Source organism: Phocoena phocoena, chromosome 20 (genome assembly GCF_963924675.1).
Source record: "Phocoena phocoena chromosome 20, mPhoPho1.1, whole genome shotgun sequence".
In the NCBI taxonomy this organism is placed as follows: Eukaryota; Metazoa; Chordata; class Mammalia; order Artiodactyla; family Phocoenidae; genus Phocoena; species Phocoena phocoena.
This window is the reverse complement of record NC_089238.1, coordinates 58,963,888-58,989,480: the sequence shown is the minus strand read 5'-3', so window position 1 is coordinate 58,989,480 and position 25,593 is coordinate 58,963,888. Positions and strand designations below refer to the sequence as shown.

Sequence of the window (25,593 nt, the reverse complement as noted above, 5' to 3'; positions counted from 1 at the left end):
GGGAAACCAGGTCTCCAGAGGCACCTCCTTCTTCAGATACCTCTGACCAATCTACACTCCCTACGTTTCTTTATACCCTCCGTTACCCCGGGAGGGAGAGACTCTGTCCCTCCGGGGTAACTGGCAGTGGAGCCTCCTATCACCCAGGATCAGGGAATTAGGCCCTCTTAGGGACGTGGCAAATGGCAAAGGGACAATCAGGGTGCTTGTGCCCTTCTCTTTAACCAACTTAGCCCAACGCAAACAGAGACTGGGCTGGGTTCCGGAAGACCCTAGGAAGTCTGCTGAAGGGTTTCAGGCCCTAACTCTGGCCTTTGATTCAACTTGGAAGGATGTCCAAATAGTCCTGTCTATTTGCTGTACCCCTGAGGAGAAACAGAGAATTGGGGGGCAGCCCAGGGACCCGCTGACCAGCTTGCCAGGGACCAACCTGAACATTTTGTTATGGGTGGAGACACAGTCCCAAATCAGGAGCCCCGCTGAAATTATAATTCCCGTGAGGGAGCAGAAGCCAGGAAGCACATGATCCAGTGTATAGCAGAAGGGATGAAAAAGTGCATCACAAAGCCAGTTAACTATGAAAAGCTTAAAGGAGTGACTCAGGAAGAAAAGGAACACCCAGCCCTCTCTTTCAGGGACGGCTTGTGGAGGCTTTTAGAAAATCTACTAACATTGATCCCTCCACTGCCAAGGGTAAACCCCTTCTGGGGCAACATTTTATCAGCGAATCCGCCCCTGATAGTAGGCGGAAACCCCCCAAATTACAATTAGGCCCACCAACACCTATGTCCTAACCCCTAGAGGTGGCCTTTGGGGTATTTAATAATCGAGGTCAAGCTGAGGAGGAAGAGAGAACACGACGTGAAAACAGGCCAGCGCTCAAGCTGAACTGATGGCCACAGCTGTCGGCCACGCCTTGCGACCTCGGGACAACCCAAGGGGGCCAAGGAAGCTTCACCACCCGCCCAGAGGTACAAACCAGCAAGGGGGAATGCTTCAGGTGCAAGTCAACCAGCCACTGGGCCCAAAAGTGCCAAAAAGAACCCCCTGGTCCATGCCCGGTCTGCAAACGAACACGTCATTGGAAGTGGGACTGCCCCCAGTCCCGAAGGGGAAGGGGGGCTCCCGCCCCCGAGACGGCCATGCTGGACGACTGAGGAGGCCTGGGGATTCCGGCGGCTCCCGCAACAAGATGTCTATCTCCATCAAGGAGCCAGGTAAGAAAATCAATTTTTCAATTGATACAGGAGCCACTTACTCTGTCCTGATCTCTCACCCTGGACCTCCTTCCTCCAAAAGCTGCGCAGTGACTGGTGTCAGTGGAAAGCCTCACACCCGCTTCTTCACTGGGCCTCTCGCTTCTCAATTTGAACAGGGTTTGATCTCACGTGGCTTTTCAGTTGTGACTGAGTGTCTTACCCCACTACTGGGGAGAGACCTTCAGGGCTCCCTCAGGGCCGTATTACAGTTAGGGGGCCCCAAGCAGCCCCTTTTCTTGACTCTAAAACAAATCAGCCGGAAGAACAAGGGCCTATTCCCAACCGTATTCTACACGCAGTAAACCCTGCAGTTTGGGACAAAGGAATCCCTGGGAAGGCTGCACGTGCCCAACCTGTGAAAATCAGCCTTAAGCCAAAAGTCACTTATCCTAACAAGAGACGGCACGCCATAAAGCTGGGAGCAAGGAAACGTTTGCAGCCCCTCATAAATGCTTCAAACGTGGCCTCTAAGTGCCCTGTCAGCCTTCATGCGGTTGTTAAACCAAATGGGGAATATCGAACGGTACAGACCTTAGATCAGTAACCGAGGCAGTCCCCACACATCTCCTCATGGCCAGGTTCCTGGAGATGCCAAATGGTCTACTGGGCTTGACCTCAAGGATGCCTTCTTTTGTATCCCAGTTCATCCCTCATCTCAGTACCTGTCGGCCTTGAAGTGAACTAATTCCCACTCAGGCCAAATGCAACAATGTACCTGGAGAGTACTGCCTGGGGGGTTTCGGGACAGCCCACACTTGTTCTCCCAGGCCCTAGAAAAAGAACTAAGGGAAATACACCTAAAAAAAGGGGGCCATTCTACAGTATGGGGATGATATATTAATACGTAGTCCCACCATGGAGCCCTCAGATCAAAATACCATTGAAGCCCTTAATTTCCTTGGGGCCCAGGGCTACAGGGACTCCCAGAAAGAGGCACTAATCTCAAAGGAACAGGTTAAATACCTGGGATATATCAGAAACGCCGGAAGTAGACAGTTATCTCCAGATAGAAAACAAGCTACCTTAGGTCTGAGCACCCCAAAGACAAAAAAAAAAAAAAAAATCTTCCTACTTTCTTAGGCATGGCCAGATTTTGCAGAATTCAGGCTAATGGCTAAGCCCCTGTATGAAGCCACTAAAGGCCCAGATACAGAACCATTACTTTGGACAGGGGAACAAGAAAGGGCTTTTAATAATATCAGACAGGCCCTCACCAGTGATCCTGCCCTGGTCTCCCCAGTTGAAAATAAAACCATTTATCTTGTACGTAGCTGAAAAGCAGGGGACGACTCTGGGGGTCCTTGGACAAAGCTAAGAGAAGTTTCTCCGCCTATAGGCTATTTTTCCAAACCACCAGACTCCGTGGCCCGAGGCTGGCCTGGCTGCCTCTGGGGGAGGGTAGCTGCCCCTGCTTTATTAGTGGAAGAAGTTGACAAGCTCACCTTTGGACAGCCACTGGAAGTCCAGAGCCCTTAACAAGTGCAAGGGATTCTGCAGATAAAAGGCCACCACTGGCTAACTGGAGGCCGCCTTACTAAGTACCAGGCTTTACTCCTTGACTCCGCAGAGGTAACCCTCAAAACCAGCTGCGCCCTCAACCCGGCTACACGGATGCCTGCTGAAGGCCCAGAACTAACACGTTCCCGCCGTGAAACCCTCGACCAGGTTCATGCCTGTAGGCCTGACCTGACAGACCAGGCTACAGAAAGCCCTGAGGAAGAATGGTAACTGACAGCAGTAGTGTCTTAAAGATGGAGGCAGGAGGGCGGTGCGCTGTCGTGAGCACTCATGGTGCCACAGAAGAAAACCTTTGCCACCTAACACTTGAGCCCAGAGACCTCGACTAACAGCCCTAGCCTGAGCCTTGAGCTTGGGGGAAGGAAAAAGTATAAACATATACAGACGTCAAATACGCCTTCCTGATTTTACACGCCCACGCGGCCATCTGGAAAGAAAGAGGACTTTCGAATGCAGTGAATTCCCCTGTAAAACATGGCTGAGATTTCACACGTCACAGAAGTGGTTCAGAGACCAAAACTAGTAGCACTCATCCACTGCCGTGGGGCCAAAAGGAAGATTCTCAAATTACCTGAGGGGACAACAGGGCAGACCGGGAGGCAAAGAGCGGCCCTGACGCCCACCCCAGAAACGGCATTAGTCGCATACCTACCTCTTCTAACGTTACGCCCAGGTACTCGACTTCCAAAGAGAACTGGGCACGAAACAGAGGGGGAACTAAGGGAACGGATGGCTGGTGGCACATAGACCCGAAACTGCTCATAAGTCTCTCTGACCAATGGAAAATTATTAAAGGGCTACATGATTCTCTCTATCTGGGGAGGGATGCAATGTCTACAATCGTTTTCCAGCTTTTTACAGGAAAACGGCTCCCAGAGACAATTACAAGAGTTACTCAAGCCTGTGCCCTTTGTGACACCCAAAATGCAGGGGGCAACCTCAAGCCTCCCCTTCTTGCTAGCCCAGTCCAGTGACGTGGGACTTACCCAGGAGAGGACTGGCAAGTAGATATCACTCAGATGCCCTCTTTCCAGGGCTTCAAATACTTACTAGCCTTTGTAAATACTTTCACTGGATGGATAGAGGGCTTTCCCACTAGGACAGAAAAGGCGACTGAAGTGGCTAAGGTGCTTTTAAAAGAAATTATTCAAAGGTTCAGGTTGCCCCGCCATCTCCAGAGCGACGATGGACCTTCACTTGTAGCAAAGGTCACTCAACAGTTCCTGCAGGCTTTAGGAATTAAATACCACTTCCATTCGTCCTGGAGACCTCAGTCCTCAGGAAAAACGGACCAGGCCAGTCACACCCTAAAGAAAACCTTGAGCAAACTGTCAGGAAACGTGAGTAGTTATCGTCTGCTGCCAATAGATCTCTTAAGCGTCAGGGCAGCCCCTGAAACAACTACTAAGTTGAATCCCTTCGAAATGACATACGGAAGGCCATTTCTCACTCTGGACGTGCTGACTGACCTGGAAACCCAAGCCCATCGTGAATACATTACGAACCTAGGCCTAATCCCGAGGGCTATACAGGAACGTGGCAAGAGTCCAGGCCTGCCCAGGTAACAACCCCAGTCACTCCACTGTAAACCTGGGGACTGGGTGCGCTTCAAGAGCTGGAAAGACGAGTCCCCTGGCGACCAGCTGCTCCCGAAATGGAGGGGCCCCTACCAAGTCTGCTGAGTACCCTGGAGCACCTAAACTCCAGGGACTCACGAGCTGGGTACACGTGTCCAGGCCTAAACCTGTCTCCACCAGTATGTCCCAGGAACCCAAAGGCACACGTCCCAGCTGTCCCTACCAACCTGCCCCCCCTCTGCGTCCTCACAAGACACAGAGGACCCTGGGCAACTTGAAAAACCCAGGTGGACAAGCGAAGCTCTTCAAGGCCTGAAGCTCTTCTTCGGGAAAAAGGACAAAGAAACCTCACAAACCCAAGGCTGGGCGCCCATAAGCACTATTTTCTTTTCTGCCTGCCAATACTCCAGCCCACTCACAAAAGAATTAACAGGCTCTGGCGGGTTTGGGTAATTACCGTCCTCCTTGCTCTCGGAAGTTTCCACGAGTGTCACTACAGTCCGGCACCCATACCCCAGAGGCAACTTCTTTGTCCATGCTGGGTGGTTTAATGTGAGTCACCTTAAAACCTCAGCGCCCCACACTTACCCCTGGGTTTTAAGTCACTATAGCATTTCTCTTAACACTGTTTTGCTACCTGCTGTCTGGTTATCTCTGAAGATCAGACCTCTGATTGGTGCAACTATGAAGCTATTAGCTACTCTCGCCTTCCCTGCTTCTCTCCCTCATCTGCAGGACGGACGGATGATCCCCTGGTTCGCACTGCTCAGACTCGCACTTCTTCCACTCGCTGGGTTTGCTTGCCTCGAGCTAAGTCTATCATTGACCACAGAGACCCCTCTGTCCATCCTGTAAAAGATTTTAGCCAAGTTCCTGAGGGAAAATGGTTTTCCACTGGAAACCCAAGAGTCGGTGCGGTGATGCACACAGTCAGACTTGTTCTCGTCCCTGCTGAAGAAAATTCTACTACCTCTTGCTTAACTCTTCCCTTAGCAAGAGAAGGGAAGTATGAAATCAAAATGTGGGGATGAAGAACTGGCATTACAGCACCCCGACATGTTACTGCGGCCCCTCCCAAGCCGGAGCTCCATTTGCGCTCAAACCCCAACGCGCTCCCTGACGGAGGGAGGGGACACGGACACACCGGACACGGATGGACCGTGTGGGGTGTATGCGGGAGCGTATTGCCACAATAGGGTTAGATGGCTGGGACTTAAAACCTTGGGCCCGCTGGTCTACTGTGCCCCGCCAGGACACGTTTTTGTGTGCCAGGTAGACAAACAACTGTGGGCTACTAAGCGCCTAACACGATTATTCCACACCCACGCAACGTATGCTGGGAACTTTAATTACCCCTTCCCTTTCTTGATTCTTTCCTTAAAGGAGCCCAAGCATTGGGCTAGTTCATTAAAACTGTGCACCCAATTAACTCGACATTTTTACCCGGAAACATCCCAGATGGAGATACCTATTTCTTCGGGTACACATTGCTACCATGGGGGGGGGGGGCTGCCCACCAACATGTCCTTTGGAACTTGTCTCACACCCTCACCACCCTAGCCAATGAGACTGCTAAATCTCTTACTACTTTACAACAGGAGTCTCTAGATTCCTTGGCCAAGGTGGTACTCGACAACCGACTGGCCCTGCATTATCTATTAGCAGAACAAGGAGGGGTTTGCGCCACTCCCAATACTTCTTTTATTTATTTTTAATTAATTAATTTTGGCTGCTATGGGTCTTCGTTGCTGCACGCGGGCTTTCTCTAGTTGTGTCTAGCAGAGGCTACTCTTCGTTGCGGTGCGCGGGCTTCTCATTGCGGTGGCTTCTGTTGTGGAACACGGGCTCTAGGCACGCGGGCTCAGTAGTTGTGGTGCGCGAGCTTCAGTAGTTGCGGCTTGCGGGCTCTAGAGCGCAGGCTTAGTAGTTGTGGCGCACGGGCTTAGTTGCTCCACAGCATGTGGGATCTTCCCGGACCAGGCCTCAAACCCGTGTCCCCTGCACTGGCAGGTGGATTTTTAACCACTGCACCACCAGGGCAGTCCCCATTCGCAGTACTTCTTGTGGCACATATGTCAACACCTCTTCCCAGGTAGAAACCAACGCTGAGAAAATTCGACAACAAGCCACGTGTCTTCAGCAGACAGTTAACCAACAATCCTCGCTATTTAATATGGGCGGGGAAACTGAAAACTGGTTCTCTAGATCGTTCTCTTGGATCCCACGAGGTATAAAAAGCTTTCCAGTAGGAGGTTTTCATTTTCTCATAACCCCTTGCAGTCATGCTGATTTATGCTATATCTCCTCTAGTGCTCTACTGTCTTCCCCACTGCTGTGAAACTGTGACCAAGACTTTGCGGCCCAGGAAGGAGACCTGGGACCAACAGGTCCAGACCTTCCATTCTATAAATAGAGAAACATGTTAAACTTTAATCCCGAGATTAACAAAAATACATACCCAAGCAGAATGGCTTCTTGGCAGGGGCACCATCACCGCTGTCTGGTCAACACTTAAGGAAGCCCTCCCGAAGTTAACCTGGGTCCTACCCTTTCCAGGCCCTTTAATGGCTACTGTTCTCCTTTTAAGCCCTTGTTTGTTTAACCTTCTGGTTAAGTTTGTGTCTTCTAGGCTCCAACAGTTTCAAGTGAGGCTCACGATGGCTCAAGGAATTCAGCCCATTCCAGCAGAGGGTGGCCTAGGTCCCTACAGGTCCTTGGGACATTCAGCGAGGGACTTTGACACCTCTAGGGTAGGCTACGCTCTGTGGCGCCTGTCCAGCAGGAAGAAATTTAGAAGAAGAGACATTCAGGCCCTTACTCCTTAAGAATAAGGGTGTATGGGCTTCCCTGGTGGCGCAGTGGTTGAGAGTCCGCCTGCCGATGCAGGGGACACGGGCTCGTGCCCCGGTCCGGGAAGATCCCACATGCCGTGGAGTGGCTGGGCCCCTGAGCCATGGCCGCCGAGCCTGCGCGTCCGGAGCCCGTGCTGCTCAACGGGAGAGGCCACAACAGTGAGAGGCCCGCGTACCGCAAAAAACAAAAAAAAAAGAATAAGGGTGTAGAGTCTCTTGGGAGGAATGAGACAGGCCTGGGACCTGGGACCCTTTGCTGCAGTGCTTGCACCTAGACATACCTCTCCTCAAGCTACAGAATACAAAGAAACTATATGGGACTAAAAATAACTGCATGCATGTGCAGTTGGGGCGAATTCTGGACCCAAAAGATATAAAAGACAAAAAAACCCAACCCCAACTGCCATTTCTGAAGAGCCGGGAGGAAAACTGGGTGTCAGGAGCAAAAAAAGCCTGGTACTATGCATGCCCCCCTGCACTCAACACCACAAAGAAGTGGGCAAATCACCTAAGCCACCCCTCCAGCCCGACCCCTGGACACACCCCTGCCCTCACCCCATATAAGGAGCCGGCTCGCACCCCCCTTAGGGAGTGAGAAAGGGAACCTGTTACTTGTTCTCACTCCCCCCTGCAGCCGGTGCAGGGCCCCAGTAAAGCCTTGCTGACTTTCTTGTCTAGCCTCACGTCAATTTCTATTGGTTACGCAGGCTAAGAACCCTGGTCAGAATCCTGGCTACCCGTCTAAGGCAAGGAGATACAGGAAGGGGTTACCATACCTGAAAAACAAGGTAACCACAAACCAAAAACATGCAATAGATTCAGAAAAACCAAAAAGCAGAGAGCACAAGTATAATACAAAAGAAAAGCATCAAATCACAAAAAGAAAGAGACAAACACGAAATATAAAATCAATGGGAAAACAAGGTTTAAAATGGCAATAAATACATATCTGTCAATAATCTCCTTAAATGTCAATGGACTACATGACAAATCAAAAGACACAGAGTGGCAGATTGGATAAAAACAAAACAAAACAAGAGCCTACAATGTGTTGCCTACAGGAGACCCACTTTAGGGCAAAGGACACACACAGAGTGAAAGTGAGGGGATGGAAAAGGATATTTCATGCAAACAAATGACGAGAAAGTGGGGGTCGCAATACTCATATCAGACAAAATAGACTTCAAAACAAAAGCCATAAAGGAAGATAAAGAAGGACGCTATATACTAATAAAGGATGAACACAAGGAGAGGCTATTACACTCGTCAACATATATGCTCCTTATATAGGAGCACTCAAATACATAAAACAAATATCAGACATAAAGACAGGAATTGACAGGAATAAAGTAATAGTAGTAGTAGGAGACTTTAACACCTCACTCAGGGCCTCTAGATAAAGAACCAATAAGGCAACAGAGATCCCCAATGATACAAGAGAGCAGTTACACTTAACTGACATTACATCCAAAAAAACCAGAATACATATGTTTTTCAAATGCATATAGAACATTACCACACACTAGGGTACAAATCAAGCCTCAACAAATTTAAGACTATGGAAATTATCAGAATCATTTTTTCTGACCACAACATCATGAAACTAGAAATTAACCACAGAAAAAGAAATGAGAAAATAATGATTACATGGAGATTAAAAAACATGTTACTAAAAAACCAACAGGTCAATGATGAAATCAAAGAGGAAATTAAAAAATATCTTGAGACAAATGACAATGAAAACACAACCATACAAAATCTGTAGGATGCAGCAAACGCAGTTCTTAGAGGGAAGTTCATAGCAATACAAGCCTTCCTCAAAAAACAAGAAAACTCAAATAACCTAACCTACCACTTAAAAGAATTAGAAACAGAAGAACAAACATACCTAAATTTAGCAGAAGAAAGGAAATAATAAAGATCAGAGAGGAAATAAATAAAATAGAGATTTAAAAAACAATAGAAAAAAAAATCAAAAAAATCAAGAGCTGGTTCTTTGTGAGGATAAACAAGATTGACAAACCTCTGGCCAGGCTCACCAAAAAGAAAAGAGAGAGAACCCAAATAAACAAAATAAGAAATGAAAAAGGAAACATAACTGATACTGCAGAAACACAAAAAACCATAAGGGAATACTATGAACAATTATATGCCAACAAATTTGACAACCTAGAAAAAATGGACGAGTTTCTAGAAACATACAGCCCACCAAAATTGCATCAAGAAGAAACAGAGAATGTGAACAGACTGATCACTAAAAGAGAAACAGAATCTGTAATTTTCTTCCCTTTCTTTCTTTCTTTCTTTCTTTATTGGCCTCACCATGCAGCATACAGGATCTTAGTTCCCCAACCAGGGACGGAACCCATGCCCCCTGTGGTGGATGCATGGAATCCTAACCACTGGACCACTAGGGAATTCCCTAGAATCTGTAATTTTAAAAAACTCCCTACAGGGACTTTCCTGGTGGTGCAGTGGTTAAGACTCCACACTCCCAATGCAGGGGGTCTGGGTTCAATTCCTGGTCCAGGAACTACAGCTCACATGCATGCTGCAACTAAGAGTTCACATGCCGCAACTAGAGAGCCCGTGTGCTGCAACTAAGGAGCTGAAGAGCTGCAACTAAGGAGCCCTTGAGCTGCAACTAAGGAGCCTCCCTGCCACAACTAAGGAGCCCATGTGCTGCAACCAAGGAGCCCATGTGCCACAACTTAGACCCGGTGCAACCAAATAAACAAAATAAATAAAAATCAGAATTAAAAACTCCCTACAAACACAAGTCCAGGACCAGATGGCTCCCCAGGTGAATTCTACTAAATATATAAAAAAGAGCTTCTACTGATCCTTCTCCAGGTCTTCCAAAAGAAATGGAAGAGAAGGGAACACTACCAAAGACATACTATGAAGCCACCATCACCCTGATACCAAAACCAGACAAAGACACCACCAAAAAAGAAAATTACAGGGCAATATCTCTGATGAATATAGATGCAAAAATTCTCAACAAAATATTAGCAAACCAAATCCAGCAACACATAAAAACAGATACACCTAGAACAAGTGGGATTCATCGCAAGTTCACAAGGATGGTTCAGCATGTGCAAATCAATGTGATACACCACATAAATAAAAGAAAAGACAAAAACCACACGATCATCTCAATAGATGCAGAAAAAGCATTTGACAAAATTCAGCATCCATTCATGATTAAAACTCTCACTAAAGTGGGTAAAAAAGGAACATAACATAATAAAAGCTCTTCACGACAAACCCACAACCAATGTATCATGACTTTCTTTTTTTTTGGCTGCGCCAGGCAGCATGTGGGATCTTAGTTCCCCGGTCAGGGATCGAGCCTATGCCCCCTGCCTTGGAAGTGCAGAGTCTTAACCACTGGACCGCCAGGGAAGTCCCACCCACAGCCAATATAATACTCAATGGTGAAAAGCTGAAAACCTTCCTGCAAAAATCTGGAACAAGACAAGGATGCCCACTCTCACCTCTTCTATTCAACATAGTATTGGAAATCCTAGACACAGTTATGAGATAAGAAAAGAAACAGAAGATATTCAAATTGGAAAGGAAGAGGTAAAATTGTCATTATATGCAGGTGATAGGATACTATATATAGAAAACCCTTCAGACTCCACACAAAAACTACCAGAACTAATAAATGAATTCAGCAAGGTACCAAGATACAAGATTACATACAGAAATTGGTTGCTTTTTTTTTTTTTTTTTTTTTTTTTTGCGTTACGCGGGCCTCTCACTGTTGTGGCGTCTCCCGTTGCGGAGCACAGGCTCTGGACGCGCAGGCTCAGCGACCATGGCTCACGGGGCCCAGCTGCTCCGTGGCACGTGGGCTCTTCCCGGACCAGGACACGAACCCGTGTCCCCTGCATCGGCAGGCGGACTCTCAACCACTGCGCCACCAGGGATGCCCTGGTTGCATTTCTTTACACCAACAATAAAATATCAGAAAGGGAATGTAAAAAAAAAAAAAAACATTTAAAATCTCACCCCCAGGGACTTCCCCGGTGGTGCAGTGGTTAAGAATCCGCCTGCCAATGCAGGGTACACTGGTTTGATCCCTGGCCTGGGAAGATCCCACATGCCACAGAGCAACTAAGCCTGTGAGCCACAACTACTGAGCCCTCGTGCCACAACTACTGAAGCCCATGCACCTAGAGCCCATGCTCCGCAACAAGAGAAACCACCACAATGAGAAGCACTTGCAACACAATGAAGAGTAGCCCCCGCTCACTGCAACTAGAGAAAGCCCGCGCGCAGCAACAAAGACCCAGGGCAGCCAAAAATAAATAAATAAAATAAATTTATTTTAAAAATAGCACCTCCAAAACCAAAATACTTAGGAATAAACCTGACCAAGGAGGTGAAAAACTTATATACTGAGAACTATGAAACATTAATAAAAGAAATTGAAGATGATTCAAAGAAATGGAAAGATATCCCATGCTCTTGGACTGGAAGAATTAATATTCTTAAAATGGTCATACTACCCAAAGCAATCTACAGATTTAATGTGATCCCTATCAAATTACCCATGACATGTTTCACAGAACTAGAACAGGTAATCCTAAAATTCACACGCAACTATAAAAGTCCCAGAATTGCCAAAGCAATCCTGAAGGAAAAGAACAAAGCAGGAGGTATAACCCTCCCAGACTTCAGACAATACTACAAAGCTACAGTAATCAAAACAGCATGGTATTGGCACAAAAACAGATATATGGGTCAAGGGAACAGAATAGAGAGCCCAGAAATAAACCTACACACCTACAGTCAATTAATCTTTGACAAAAGAGGCAAGAATATGCAATGGGAAAAAGACAGGCTCTTCGGCAAGTGGTGTTGGGAAAGTTGGAGAGCTGCGTGTAAATCAATGAAGTTAGAACACACCCTCACACCACGCACAAAAATGAACTCGAAATGGCTTAAAGACTTCAACATAAGACCTAACACCACGAAGCTCCTAGAAGAGATCACAGGCAAAACGTTCTCCGACATAAATGGTACCAATGTTTTCTTAAGTCAGTCTCCTGAGGCAATAGAAATAAAAACAAAAATAAACAAATGAGACCCAACAAACTTACAAGCTTTTGTACAGCAAAGGAAACCATAGATAAAACAAAAAAAACCACCTACAGAATGTGTGAAAATATTTACAAATGATGTGACCGCCAAGGGCTTCATTTACAAAAGATACAAACAGCTCATACAACCCAACAACAACAACAAAACAGCCCAATTGAAAAATGGGCAGAAGACCTAAATAGACATTTCTCCAAAGAAGAAATACAGATAGCCAACAGGCACGAGAAAAGATGCTCAACATTGCTAATGATAACAGAAATGCAAATCAAAACTACAAGGTACCACCTCACACCAGTCAGAATGGCCATCATTAAAAAGTCTACAAACAACAAATGCTGGAGACGGTGTGGAGGAAAGTGAATCCTCCTACACTGTTGGTGGGAATGTTAAGTTGGTGCAGCCACTGTGGAGAACAGTACAGAGGTTCCTCACAAAACTAAAAATAGAATTATCATATGATCCAGCAATCCCACTCCTGGCCATATATCCAGAGAAAACTATAATTTGAAAATATACATGCACCCCAACGTTCACTGCAGCACTAGTTACAATAGCCAAGACACAGAAACAACCAAAAGGTCCACCGACAGATGAACAGAAGATGTGGTATATAGATACAATGGAATATTACTCAGCTGTAAAAAAGCAACAAAATAATGCCATTTGCAGCAACATGGATGCAACTAAAGATTATCATACTAAGTGAAGTAGATCAGAAAGAGAAAGACAAATACCGTATGATATCACTTATATATGGAATCTAAAATATGACACAAATGAACCTATCTATGAAACAGAAAGAATCACGGACACAGAGAACAGACTGGTGTTTGCCAAAGGGGAGGGGTTTAGGGGAGGGATGGAGTGGGAGGTTGGGGTGAGCAGATGTAGGCTTTTATATATGGAATAGATAAGCAACATGGTCCTACTGTATAGCACAGAGAACTACACTCAATATCCTGTGATAAATCACAGGGCAAAAGAATATTTTAAAATGTGTGTATGTGTGTATATATATATATATATATATATATATGTATAACTGAATCACTTTGCCGTACAGCAGAAATTAACACAACACTGTAAGTCAACTACACTTCAACAAAAAATATACCGATAAACCAAAAAAAAAAAAGAATGAAAGAGAAACAAAAGCTGGAATAGTTCACTGCCACCAGACCTGCTCTACAGAAATGTTAAAGGAGTCCTTAACGGTGAAATGAAAGGATGCTAGACTGTGATTCAAAGCCATAAGTAAGATAAGGAACACCAGTGTCTCAGTCAACTTGGATGCTGCAACATTTTATCACAGGCTGAGGGGCTTAAACAACACTTACTCCTCTCAGTTCTGGAGGCTGGGAAGCCTGAGATCAAAGTGCCGGCAGATCGGTGAGGGTCCTCGTCCAGGCTTGCAAAAGGCCAATTTCTTGTTGTGTCCTCACATGGTGGAGCGAGAGAAAGAGATCTCTCTCGTGTCTCTTCTTATTAAGAGCACTAATCACATCCTGAGAGCTCTACCCTCAATACCTAGTCACCCCCAAAGGCTCCGTCTCCAAATACCATCCCATTGCGGGTTGGGGCTTCAACACATGAATTCTGGGGGACACAATTCAGTCAATAGCAAATAGTAAAGGTAATACATAGGTAAGCATAAAAGCCACTATTATTGAACTTTGGTTTATGACTCCACTTTTTCTAATATTATTTAATAGACAAATGCACACAGTAATCATTATAAATCTTTAAACACAATATATAAAGATGTAATCTGTGAAAATAACAATCTAAAGGAGGGACAGAGGGGCCTCCCTGGTGGCGCAGTAGTTAAGAATCCGTCTGCCAATGCAGGGGACATGGGTTCAATCCCTGGCCCAGGAAGATCCCACACGCCGTGGAGCAACTAAGCCCGTGCACCACAACTACTAAGCCTGCGCTCTAGAGCCCGCAAGCCACAACTACTAAAGCCTGCATGCCACAACTACTGAAGCCCATGCACCTAGAGCCCGTGTTCTGCAACAAGAGAAGCCATGAAAATGAGAAGCCCAGGCACCGCAAAGAACAGTAGCCCCTGCTCGCTGAAACTAGAGGAAAGCCCGCACACAGCAACAAAGACCCAACACGGCCAAAATTAAACAAATAAATTAATTAATTAAAAAATAATTTAAAAAATAAAGGAGGGACAGAGATATACAGGAGCAGGGTATTTGTATATTATTGAAACTAATTGGTATTATTTATATAATACAAAAATGGTGTTTTTAAATGGTATTATTTAAATAAGTTTAACCTAGGTTGTCATAAGATGTTAACTGTAATCCCCAAGGTAACCACAAACAAATAACTAAAAAGCATATGGAAAAAGAAAATGGAATCAAGATGGTATACTTAAAAAAATTAACTAAATACAAAAGCAGACAGTAATGGAAGAACTAAGGAACAACAACAACAAAGAATCACACACACAGAAGACATACATAAAACAAATAAATGTAGAAGTAAATCCAAAAGAGAGCTGGGGTGGCTATACTATTATCAGACAAAACAGAATGTAACTTAAAAATTGTTACAAGAATCAATGAAAGACATTATATATTGAATTTTTTTTTTTTTTTTTTTTTGCGGTACGCGGGCCTCTCACTGTTGCGGCCTCTCCCGTTGCGGAGCACAGGCTCCGGACGCGCAGGCTCGGCGGCCATGGCTCACGGGCCCAGCCGCTCCGCGGCATGTGGGATCTTCCCGGACCAGGGCACGAACCCGTGTCCCCTGCATCGGCAGGCGGACTCTCAACCACTGTGCCACCAGGGAAGCCCTATACATTGATTTTTAAAAAGACATTATATATTGATGATTTAAAAATTGTTACAAGAATCAGTGAAAGACATTATATATTGATTTGTTACAAGAATCAATGAAAAACATTATATATTAATTTTTTAAGATTATATATATATATATCTCCATCAAGGAGATATAAAAATCATAAACATATACACACCAAATTACAGAGCCCCAAAACGTATGATCTAAAAACTGACAGAACTGAAGGGAGAAATAGATAGTTCTATAACAATAGTTGGAAACATCAATTCCCCACTTTCATAATGGATGGAACAACTGGACAGAAATTCAGTAAGGAAATGGAGGACTTGAACACTATAAACTAGTTAGATCTAACAGACATACACAGAACATTTCACCCAACAACAGCAGAATAAACATTCTTCTCATGTGTACATGGAACATTCTCAAGAACAGATAACTCACTAGGCCATGAAACAAGTCCCAGTAAATTTGAAAAGACTGAAATAACACAAATGATCTTCTCTGACCACATCGGAATGCAGTTAGAAATCAGTAACAGAAAGGAAAGTGGAAAATTCCAAACACGTGGAAATTAAAGAACACACTCTTAAATAACCAATGAGTCAAAGAAGAAATCGCTAAGGAAATTTTGGAAATTCTTGGAAACTATAGAAAATGAAAAACTTATAGGATGCAGGGAATACAGTACTCCAAGGGAATCTTATAGATGTACATGCCTGCTACACAAAAGCAATGAAATCAATAACCCAACTTCACACCTTAAGGAACAAGAAAGAGAAGAGAAAACTAAACCCAAAGGCAGTAGAAGTGAGGCTTTGGGTTTAGTTTAAAGGATAAAGATTGGAGTGGAGATACACGAAATAAGAGAATCAGCAAAACAAGCTGGTTCTTTGAAAGGATCAGTTAAGTGGACAATTCTTTATGGAGGCTAAGAAAAAAGAGAAGACTCAAATTACTATAATCAGTAGTGAACAAGGGGACATTACTATGGGTTTGGCAGAAATAAGGAAAGGTTCTACAATAAACAACGGCAGTATATTAGAAAACCTATATGAAATGGACAAATACCTAGACACACACAAATCACCCAAACTGACCCACGAAGAAATAAGAATAGATCTGTAAGAAATAAAGAGACTGAGTCAGTAATCAAAAACATCCCAAGAAAGCAAGCCCAGGAACAGATGGCTTCACAGCTGAATTCCACCAAACATTAAGGAATTAACACTAATCCACTCCAAACCCTTGCAAAAAAGCAGAAGAGGAAGGAACACCTCTGAAGTTATTGGACGTGTACCCTATTGGACGTGCCCTAAGTTATGAGGATAGCATCATCCTGATTCCAAAGTCAGACAAAGACACCAAAGAAAAAAACTACAGATCAGTATCTTTTTTTTTTTTTTTTTTGCGTTATGCGGGCCTCTCACTGTCGTGGCCTCTCTCGTTGCGGAGCACAGGCTCCGGACGTGCTGGCGCAGCGGCCATGGCTTACGGGCCTAGCCGCTCCGCGGCATGTGGGATCTTCCCGGACCGGGGCACGAACCCGTGTCCCCTGCATCGGCAGGTGGACTCTCAACCACTGCGCCACCAGGGAAGCCCCAGATCAGTATCTTATGAATAGATGCAAATGTCCTCAAGAAAATACTAGCAAATATCACTCGTATGCGGAATCTAATTTTTAAAAATGATACAAATGAACTTATTTACAAAACAGAAATGGACTTACAGATATCGGAAACAAATTTATGGTTACCAAAGGGGAAACGGGGCGGGGGGATAAATCAGGAGCTTAGGGTTAACATACACACACTACTGTATATTAAATAACCAACAAGAACCTACTGTATAGCACAGGGACCACTACTCAATATTCTGTGATAATCTCTATGAGAAAAGAATTTGAAAAAGAGTGTATATGTGTATACGTATAACTGAATCACTCTGCTGTACACCCAAAACTAACACAACATTGTAAATCAGCTATAAATCAATAAAATATTTTTTTAAAAAGAAAGGAAATACTAGCATGCTGAATCCAGCAGCACATTGAAATGATTATACACCATGATCATGCGGGATTTATCTGAGGAATGAGAAGGGTGGTTCCACACACAAAAATCAATCAATGTAATACACCACATGAATAGAAGGAAGGGAAAAAATACCACGTGATCATCTCAATTAATGCAGAAAAAGCATTTGATGAAATTCAGCATCATTTCACGATAAAACATTTTAAAACCAGGAGTAGGGACTTCCCTGGTGGTCCAGTGGTGAAGAATCTGCCTTCCAATGCAGGGGACGCAGGTTCGATCCTTAGTCACGGAACTAATATCCCACATGCTGCGGGTCAGCTAAGCCCGCGCGCCACCACTACTGAGCTCGAGCGCCTCAACTAGAGAGCCTGCGTGCCACAAACTGTGGAGCCCACGCACCCTGGTGCCCAGGCGCCACAACTAGAGGAGACAAAATCCGCACAGCACAACTAGAGAGAAGCCCGCGCACCGCAATGAAAGATCCCGCATGCCTCAACGAATATCCCACGTGCCGCAACTAAGAACAGACGCAACCAAAAATTAATAAAAATAAATAATAAATCTTAAAAAAAAAAGGAATAGAAGGAGAATACCTCAGCAGGCCCCAAGCTAATATCCCAAATACCCAACGCTAATATAAAATCAGTGATGAAAGACTGAAAATTCTTCCTCTAAAATCTGGAACAAGACAAGGATGTCCATTTTCACCACTTCTATTCCATATTATAGTAAAAGCTCTAGTCAGAGAAAGAAAGAAAAGGCATTCGAATTAGGAAGAAGTAAAACTACCTCTATGTGCAGATGACTTGATGTCACGTGTAGAAAGTCCTAATACAGAAATCCAGCAGAATTGTTGGACAGCAGACCAGTAGTTTTTAACGACTTGTACGTCTATACACTAGCAATGAACAATCTGAGAAGGAAATTTATAAGGTAACCTCACTTACAACAGCATCAAAAATAATAAAATACTTGGGAATAAATTCCATCAGGTCCAAGATCTGTATACCCCAAACCACAAAACCCTCCTGAAAGACGTTAAAGGTGACTTAAATAAATGGAAAGACACCCTGTGAAACTTAATATTGCTAAGATGGCAATATTCCCCAAGCACTCTATAGATTCAACACAAGCCCTACTAAAATCCCAACATTCTTTTTTGGCAGAAATAGAAAAAGTGATCCTAAAATTCATATGGAGTTGCTAGTGAAAAATAAATAGCCGAAACAATCTTAAAAAGAACAGAGTTGTTTGACCCACACCTCTCAATTCCAAAACACACTACACAGCTCCAGTTCTCAAGACATTATGCTTCTGGCATGAGGTCAGACACAGGGATCCTTGGAATAAAATTGAGAGTCCAGATATTAACCATACAACTGGTTTCATCAAGGGTGCCAACACAATTCAATGCAGAAAGAATAGGCCTTTCAACAAATGGTGCTGGGAAATCTGCATATCCACATGCAAAACAATGAAGTTGAACCCTTATCACATACCATATAAAAATTAACTCAAGGGGCTTCCCTGGTGGCGCAGCGGTTGAGAGTCCGTCTGCCGATGTGGGGGACGCAGGTTTGTGCCCTGGTCCGGGAGGATCCCGCGTGCCGCGGAGCGGCTGGGCCCGTGAGCCATGGCCGCTGAGCCTGCGCGTCCGGAGCCTGTGCTCTGCAACGGGAGACGCCACGGCGGTGAGAGGCCCACGTACCGCAAAAAAAAAAAAAAAAAATTAACTCAAATTGGATCAAAGCCTTAAATCTAAGAGCTGAAACTATAAAACGATTAGAAGGAAACACAGGTGTAAATCTTCATGATCTTGACTTTGGTAATGGCTTCTTACATATGACACTACAAGCATGAGCGTAAAGAAAAAATTAATTGAAACTCATCAGCGTTAAAAACTTTTGTGCATCAAAGGACACAATCAAGAAAGTGAAAAGACAACCTACAGGACGGGAGAAAATATTTGCACATCATGTATCTAATGCTGTCTAGTATCCAGCATACGTAAAGAATTCTTACAACTGAACAACAAAAAGGCATGCAACCCAAGTAAAAAATGGGCAAAGGATTTCAACAGTGATTTCTCCAAAGACAAACACACATCCAACAAGCACATGGAAAGATGCCCAACATCACTAGCCATTAGGAAAATGCAAATCAAAACCTAAGTAAACTTTCAACTGCTAGGGCCCGGGTTCGATCCCTGTTAGGGGAACTGTAATCCCACAAGCCTTCCCACGTGGCAAAAAACAAACACCTCAGTGAGATATTTCACACCAACCAGGATGGGGCTAGTTCTGTTTTTTTTTTTTTTTTTTTTTAAGAGAAAACAGGTGTTGGCGAGGAGGCGGAGAAACTGGAACCCTCATATATTGCTAGTGGGAATGCAAAATAGGCAACCACTGTGGAAAACGGCTTGGTGAGTCCTCAAAAAATTAAACACAGACTCACCACATGACCCAGCAATTCCACTCCTAGGTGTACACCCAAAAGAACTGAAAACAGGGAGTCAAACACTTGTACACAAGTCACAATAGGCAAGAAGTGGAAGCAACCTAAACGTCCATCAACAGATGAATGGATAAGCAAAATGTGACGTATAATGGAACATTATTCAGCCATAAAAGAGAATGAAGTCCTGACACCTGCTACAATGTGGGTGAACCTTGAAAACATTATTCTAAGTAAAAGAAGCCAGATCTCAAAGGCCACGTGTTGTATGGCTGGTGGTTGCCAGGTGGCTGAAGAAGGAGGGCTAGGGAGTGATCGCTTAATCATTACTTAATGGGTACCAGGTTTTCTTCCGTGGTGGTGATAATATACTGGAACTTGATAAAGGTGGTGGTGGTACCTTAAATGGTTAGTTTCATGTTATGTGAATTCTTCTTCAATTAAAAACAATTAAGCATAATCTATAGGACCTATTTTAACTTTCCTCCCTGCGAAAACGAAAAGTGAAAAACGCGACTTACCTTGTTCCTGGGATGGAGACCCTCCAGGGTGACGGTGTCGGCTAAGCCGAAGTGCAGCGTATTCCGAGCCAAGCTCACAGGAGGACCAGCGCGGGATAAAGTAACTTGGAAGCTCGTTTTGCCGAATAACCCTACGATAACCCTCAAACTTCTGAGGACGCGCAGCACCGAGTGGGGCCTCTCCTTTCCGGCCACCACGCTCCGCCGGGGCTGCAGACCGGTGGCCACGCAGGACGGTCCCCGGAGGACGAAGGGAGCTGGACGGGTTAGGGTTCGAGCTGGACGGTCCGAGCTGGACGGCCGGAGGCGCTCCCTCCCTGGCTGCAGCGCCGCGGCCGGCCGCCGGAGAGCAGTGGTGGCCCGCGCTACGCAGGCCTGGCCCGACCTCCTTCCGGCTCCGACGCCGCTCGGACCTCGCGCGCTCCCAAGCGCCCAGAAGGCCGCGGCCCCAGGCCACGCTCCGTGCTAGTACGTCTCGCTGACCACGCCCCCGCGTCCACGGCCAGGCCCCTCACCTGCCCGGCCCTCGATGGCCCCGCCCCCAGCCCGCTCCAGGCCACACCCCCTCCGTCCCGCCCCTCGGCCCAGGCCCCGCCCGGCGGCCTGCTTTGCCTTCTGGGGCTCCACCCAGCCGATACCGCCGCTCTCCGGCCCCCGCCCAGGTCCCGATTCGCCGGCCTCCAGCGCGCAGACACCGCCCCTATGGGGCCGCGCCCTCTCAGGCCCCGCCCCTCAGGTACCGTCTCTCTCTCTCTCTCTCTCTCTCTCTCTCTCTCTCTCTCTCTCACCTGGAGGCGCGCGTGCTGCGCGTGGCGGGAGGCTTCGGCCGGTCCCGGTGCCTGCTGGCCGCCGCCTCGTGTCTGCCGTGCGTGGCGCTGGGCTCGGAGCTGCTGCTCGCCGCGCTGCCCGCAAACCACTGCGGTCCGGACCCCGCGCTCGACCCCGGCCCCTGCCTGCCGCTGAGCTACCCCGAGCCCGCGCCCGGCGTTCGCCCCAACGGCACGCGGTCCTGCACGCGCGGCTGGCGCTACGCGCTGCCCGCCGCCGGCCTGCTGCGCAGCCCGGTCACCCAGGTCTCCTGCACCTGCCCCTCCGTCCCCCGCCCCGTCCTCTGCTTCCCTGCTCTGTCTCCCCTTCCCTCCGTCCCCCTGCCCTCAGCGCCCTTCCTCTGTTCCCCCTCCTCCAGTCCCGCCTCGCTCTTCGGCCCTGGGGCTTTCGATTGCGCGGGGCTCAGCCCGCTCCTGTCTGACGGTGCAGCAGGTGTCCATAGGCAGGGTGCCGGGCCTAAAGGCAGAGTCCGAGGCTGGGTGCTGCCAAGGTGGGCAGGCAGTCCGGGAGGGAGGCGGTAAGCTGAAGGTTTGAGCAGGTAGGTGCCCAGCGGTCAGCAGGGCCTGGAGTTCCCTTCGGTGCCATGAACATTCTAGCAACCTGTGGCTTTGGGCTATGCAGGTGTTCAGGTTGGGCTCCCAAGACTTTGAATCAAGAGAGTGACTGGGTCACTTCCGTTTTTGAAGAGCAGACCTCCCACCTGTAAGGTGTGTGCAGGCTGGCCTAGGGGCAGGGACGCCAAGGACACATCCCAGGGCTCCAGGAGCGGAGAGGGTAACGGGGCCTCCCTCCCCCTCCTCTGGCTAGGCCAGCCCACCCTGCCTTCCTCTTGGCAGCCTCTGCCCGCAGCCCCACCCCCTGCCCCTGGGAGGAAGGGCCCCGGGTAGAAGCTTGGACAGGGTTGCCACATCCCTGCCAGGCCCACCTGGGGCCCTGAACCGGCTGGGCTTCCCCCTTCTGGCCACCTGTTTGGTGTAGTGATGGATCCTCGCCCACCAGCTTTCACAAGCAGTCGGATTTTAAAATAAAAACTCTGACGTAGTGTTACCCAAAAGGGTGTGTCTAGCTTGAGGAGAAGACACAGAGTAGCCCGGGAAAAGCCAGTGGGCGTGGCCCTGCAGCCTGTTCCGGGAGTGGCTTTTGAGGTGCACAGGCCAGGGGAAGGGCAGGAGAGGCCCTGGGGCCAGGCTGGCAGCAGAGTGATGGCCGGAGAAAGGCAGGTGCAACCCCGTGCAGAGCAAAGGAGAAACCAGACTTGGGGCTCCATGCGGGTGTCCTGGGGACCCCAGGCCTCTACCCCCTGGGGGCTCAGACCAGGAATTGTCCAGTGCCATGTGAAGACCACCAGGGTCTGGAGGCCACGCCGTGTGACCCTGAGCAAGTCAGTCCCTGGGTCTCTCTGTACCTGTTTCCTCTGGTCTCCAGGGAGGAATCGGAACAGGGTACCTAGGGTCCCTTCCAGCGTGACATTCTGGGAACTCCAGCGGGGGTAGGGGTCCTGGCTAGCTGACAGGTGACTGGTATCCCCTACAGTGGAACCTCGTGTGTGAGAACGGCTGCAAGGTGCCCCTGGAGCAGGTGGACTACCTCCTGGGCTGGTTGCTGGGCTGTGTCCTCCCGGGCTCAGGCTGTGACCGGTGAGGCGCTGCCCCTGCCCTTCTGCCCTGGCAGCCCTCCCCTGAGCCCTCCTGACCCAAATCCACGTGTGTCCCCTGCTGCCCACTAGGTTTGGCCGCCGGGCTGTGTTTGTGGGCTCCCTGGTGCTGGCCACTGGCTTTCCCGACCTGCTGGTTTTGCAGCTGCTTCGTGGGGGGGCCTCAGCAGGGGCCTCCCTAGCCCTCTATGTGGCTCATGAGTACCGTGGGGGGCTCTGGGGGGCGCCCACTCAGACTAGGCCTCTGACCCGCTGGAGGGTGCCTTTCTGGCGCTCCAGTTGAGGGCCCTTCTCCAGAAGGTGGGCGGGGAGCTGTTTGCTCCGTGGGCTCTGCTCTTTGTGGGCAGGCCCGGGTGCCTCAGCTGTCCAGGTCCTGGGCAGGCCAGCGACTGATCACCACAGCCCTGGACAGGGCAGCCCTCCCGAGAGGCCTGGGCCCCAGGCCGTCTGTGTCTGCCCAGGCCTGGAGCTGTGTGACGCCCCGCACCACCTGGCATTCTCCATGGGGGCGGCCTCTTCTCTGTGGCGGGCATGCTGCCACTGCCTGGCCTGGCCCTGCTCCTGGAGGACTGGCACCTTCTGCAGGGGCTGAGCGCCCTGGCCACGGGACTCCTGCTGCTGTTTTGGGGGTGAGTGAGAGGGTTTCACATCCACTGTGGAGGCCACGTGCGTTGCTTCCCTCTGATCTCCATGCAGCAGCAGGAAGATGGGCACGGGCCAGGGACCCAGGGACACAGAGCCATGCACTATGCTTCGCCACTGGGTCCTTCTCTACCGGGAGGTCCCCTGGCATCCTCACCCCAAACCCGCAGGTCTCCAGCCCTGTTCCCCGAGTCTCCCTGCTGGCTGCTGGCCACAGGGCAGCCGGCCCGAGCCAGGAAGATCTTGTGGCACTTTGCGGAAGCCAGCGGTGTGGACCCCAAAGACAGCTCGGAGGAGGAGAGCTCCCTGGCTACGGGTAATGGACCAGCCAGGGAGAAGGGAGGCCTGGGTGCTGGAGGAGGGAGGAGAGGTGTCATCCCCTCCTTCATGCCCCATTATGTCCCCGGGGCCACAGAGCCGGACGTGCTGTGTGCAGGGAGCCCCAGCCCCGGCCCCACTCGGTCCTGGAACTCTGGCATACCCGCGTCGCCTGGAGAAACGGACTTCTCCTGGGCTTCAGTTCGTGAGGAGGGGAGGGTGTGGGTGGGCGAAGGGGAGGGAGGAATCTTGGCCTTCCCCATGGGGTGAGAGTCCACGGCTCTGGCTGGGCCTGCAGCTTTGCCGTGCCTCCCAGGCTGATCGGCGGGGGTATCAGAGCCAGCTTCCTGCGCAACCTGGCCACGCATGACCCCGCCTTCTGTTGGCCCTACTTCCTGGAGGCCAGCCTGGAGGCAGCGGCCACCGTCTTCCAGCTCCTGACAGCAGACCTCTGGGGGCGCCGCCCAGTCCTGCTGCTGGGCACCTTGGTCCTGGGCCTGGCACCCCTGCTGCTCCTTGCAGGGGCCCAGTGTGAGTGTGGGGCCCTGCAGGCTGGCAGGGTTGTCATGTGTGGCTGGGGGTTTGCCCAGTGGTCGTGGGGATCCCGGAGAGGCAGGCACAGGGCATGAGGCATTCGCATGACGCTGCTGTTCTCTGCCCACCCACCTCCCCAGTGTGCACCCGGGGAAACTGAGGCCCAAAGAGGTGAGGACCAAAAGGATTCTACGTCAAGGGGCTTAATATAAGGGCTTGGTGTGGCCGGGGGGGCAGCCTGCAACCCCTGACCCCAAGTGCAGGAGCAGAGGTGGAAGGCTGGGGAGGCCCGGATCCCTGAGACACGGGTGAGGGGAGGGAGGGAGTGTGGGCAGCGTGGGGCCTCTCCTCCTCCCCAGACCTGCCTGGCTGGACGCTGCTGCCCGTCTCTGTCCTGGGGCTCCTGGCCTCTCAGGCAGTGTCCACCCTCAGCAGCCTCTTTTCAGCCGAGGTCTTCCCCACGGTGAGCAGGTCAGAAGGATGCAGGGTTGGAGGCCAGGGCCCTGCCTGTGCGCCCCGCGCTTCCCACACCCCAGGTCCATGCCATCGGGACCAGAGTTCAGGCGTCTCTTCCTGGGTGGCGAGGGGGACAATGGCCGCAGAAGGGTCTGCATATCAGCTCAGGAGTGGAGCGGTGGGTGGTCGGAAGTGAGAGCCCCCAGACAGGGTCGGATTCCAGGGCAAAAATAGACTTTGTTTCCTAATGGAAAGGACAACGCTCGATCCAGGGCAGCTTCCCCCCAAGATTCTGCAGGTGTCTTCCTGGGGCCCGCTAAGGGCCATCCACCCCAGGAGCGCTGGGTGCCCCGCTGGGCCGTGTCCCACCGCCCCCTCTTGCAGGGGTGCCGGGCTGGGCCTGGTGCTGGGAGCTGGGTTCCTGGGCCAGGCGGCCGCCCTGCTCACCGACACGCGTGGCAGCATGGCTTCTTTCTGCAACACGTGGCCTTCCCGTCCTTGGCCGTCCTCGCCCTGCTGCGCGTCCTGCTGCTGCCCGAGAGCCGTGGCCGCGCACTGCCCCCGTCGCTGCAGGACGCCGACCGCCTGCGCCGCTCCCCGCTCCTCTGGGGCCACCCCCGCCAGGACTACCTGCCCCTGCTGCCAGCCTCCCTCCCCAGGGCCGGGACACAGCTGGTCCGGGAGGGGTGACCAGGCTGCAGAGACACGCCACCCGCCAGTACGGGCCGACGGGTCTCGGGAAGGAACGGGAGGGTGGGGGGAAGGGGGCCTCTTTGCCGGGGGCCCTGGTTCCCCCTCCACGTGGGTAGCATAAAGGCGTCCGTGGAACTTGGCACCCTCGCTGGTTCTTCCCTCAGGCCGCACCCTTGGCTGAAGGGGGCTTCTGGTGTCCACCTCCCCCTCACAACCGGGCATCCGCAGCCTCTCCAACTGCCCCCACCCCCTCGGGGGCCAGCCGGGGGCCAGCCCACTGCCGCGGCTCTGGTGGGACTGGGGTGCAGAAAGG

At 49.4% G+C, this 25,593-nt stretch overlaps 1 protein-coding gene across 1 annotated transcript; it reads left to right on the top strand.

The window, feature by feature from the left end:
• Nucleotides 1-892: 892 nt before the first annotated feature.
• SLC22A31 (solute carrier family 22 member 31) lies at nt 893-25,277 on the top strand. Its single transcript, XM_065898423.1, is given in 12 exon segments — nt 893-1,217; nt 20,483-20,623; nt 20,744-21,228; nt 22,517-22,620; nt 22,710-22,843; nt 23,223-23,266; nt 23,450-23,595; nt 23,697-23,798; nt 23,914-24,128; nt 24,491-24,602; nt 24,972-25,045; nt 25,048-25,277. Coding segments are annotated over 12 exon segments (2,112 nt in total).
• Nucleotides 25,278-25,593: the final 316 nt, after the last annotated feature.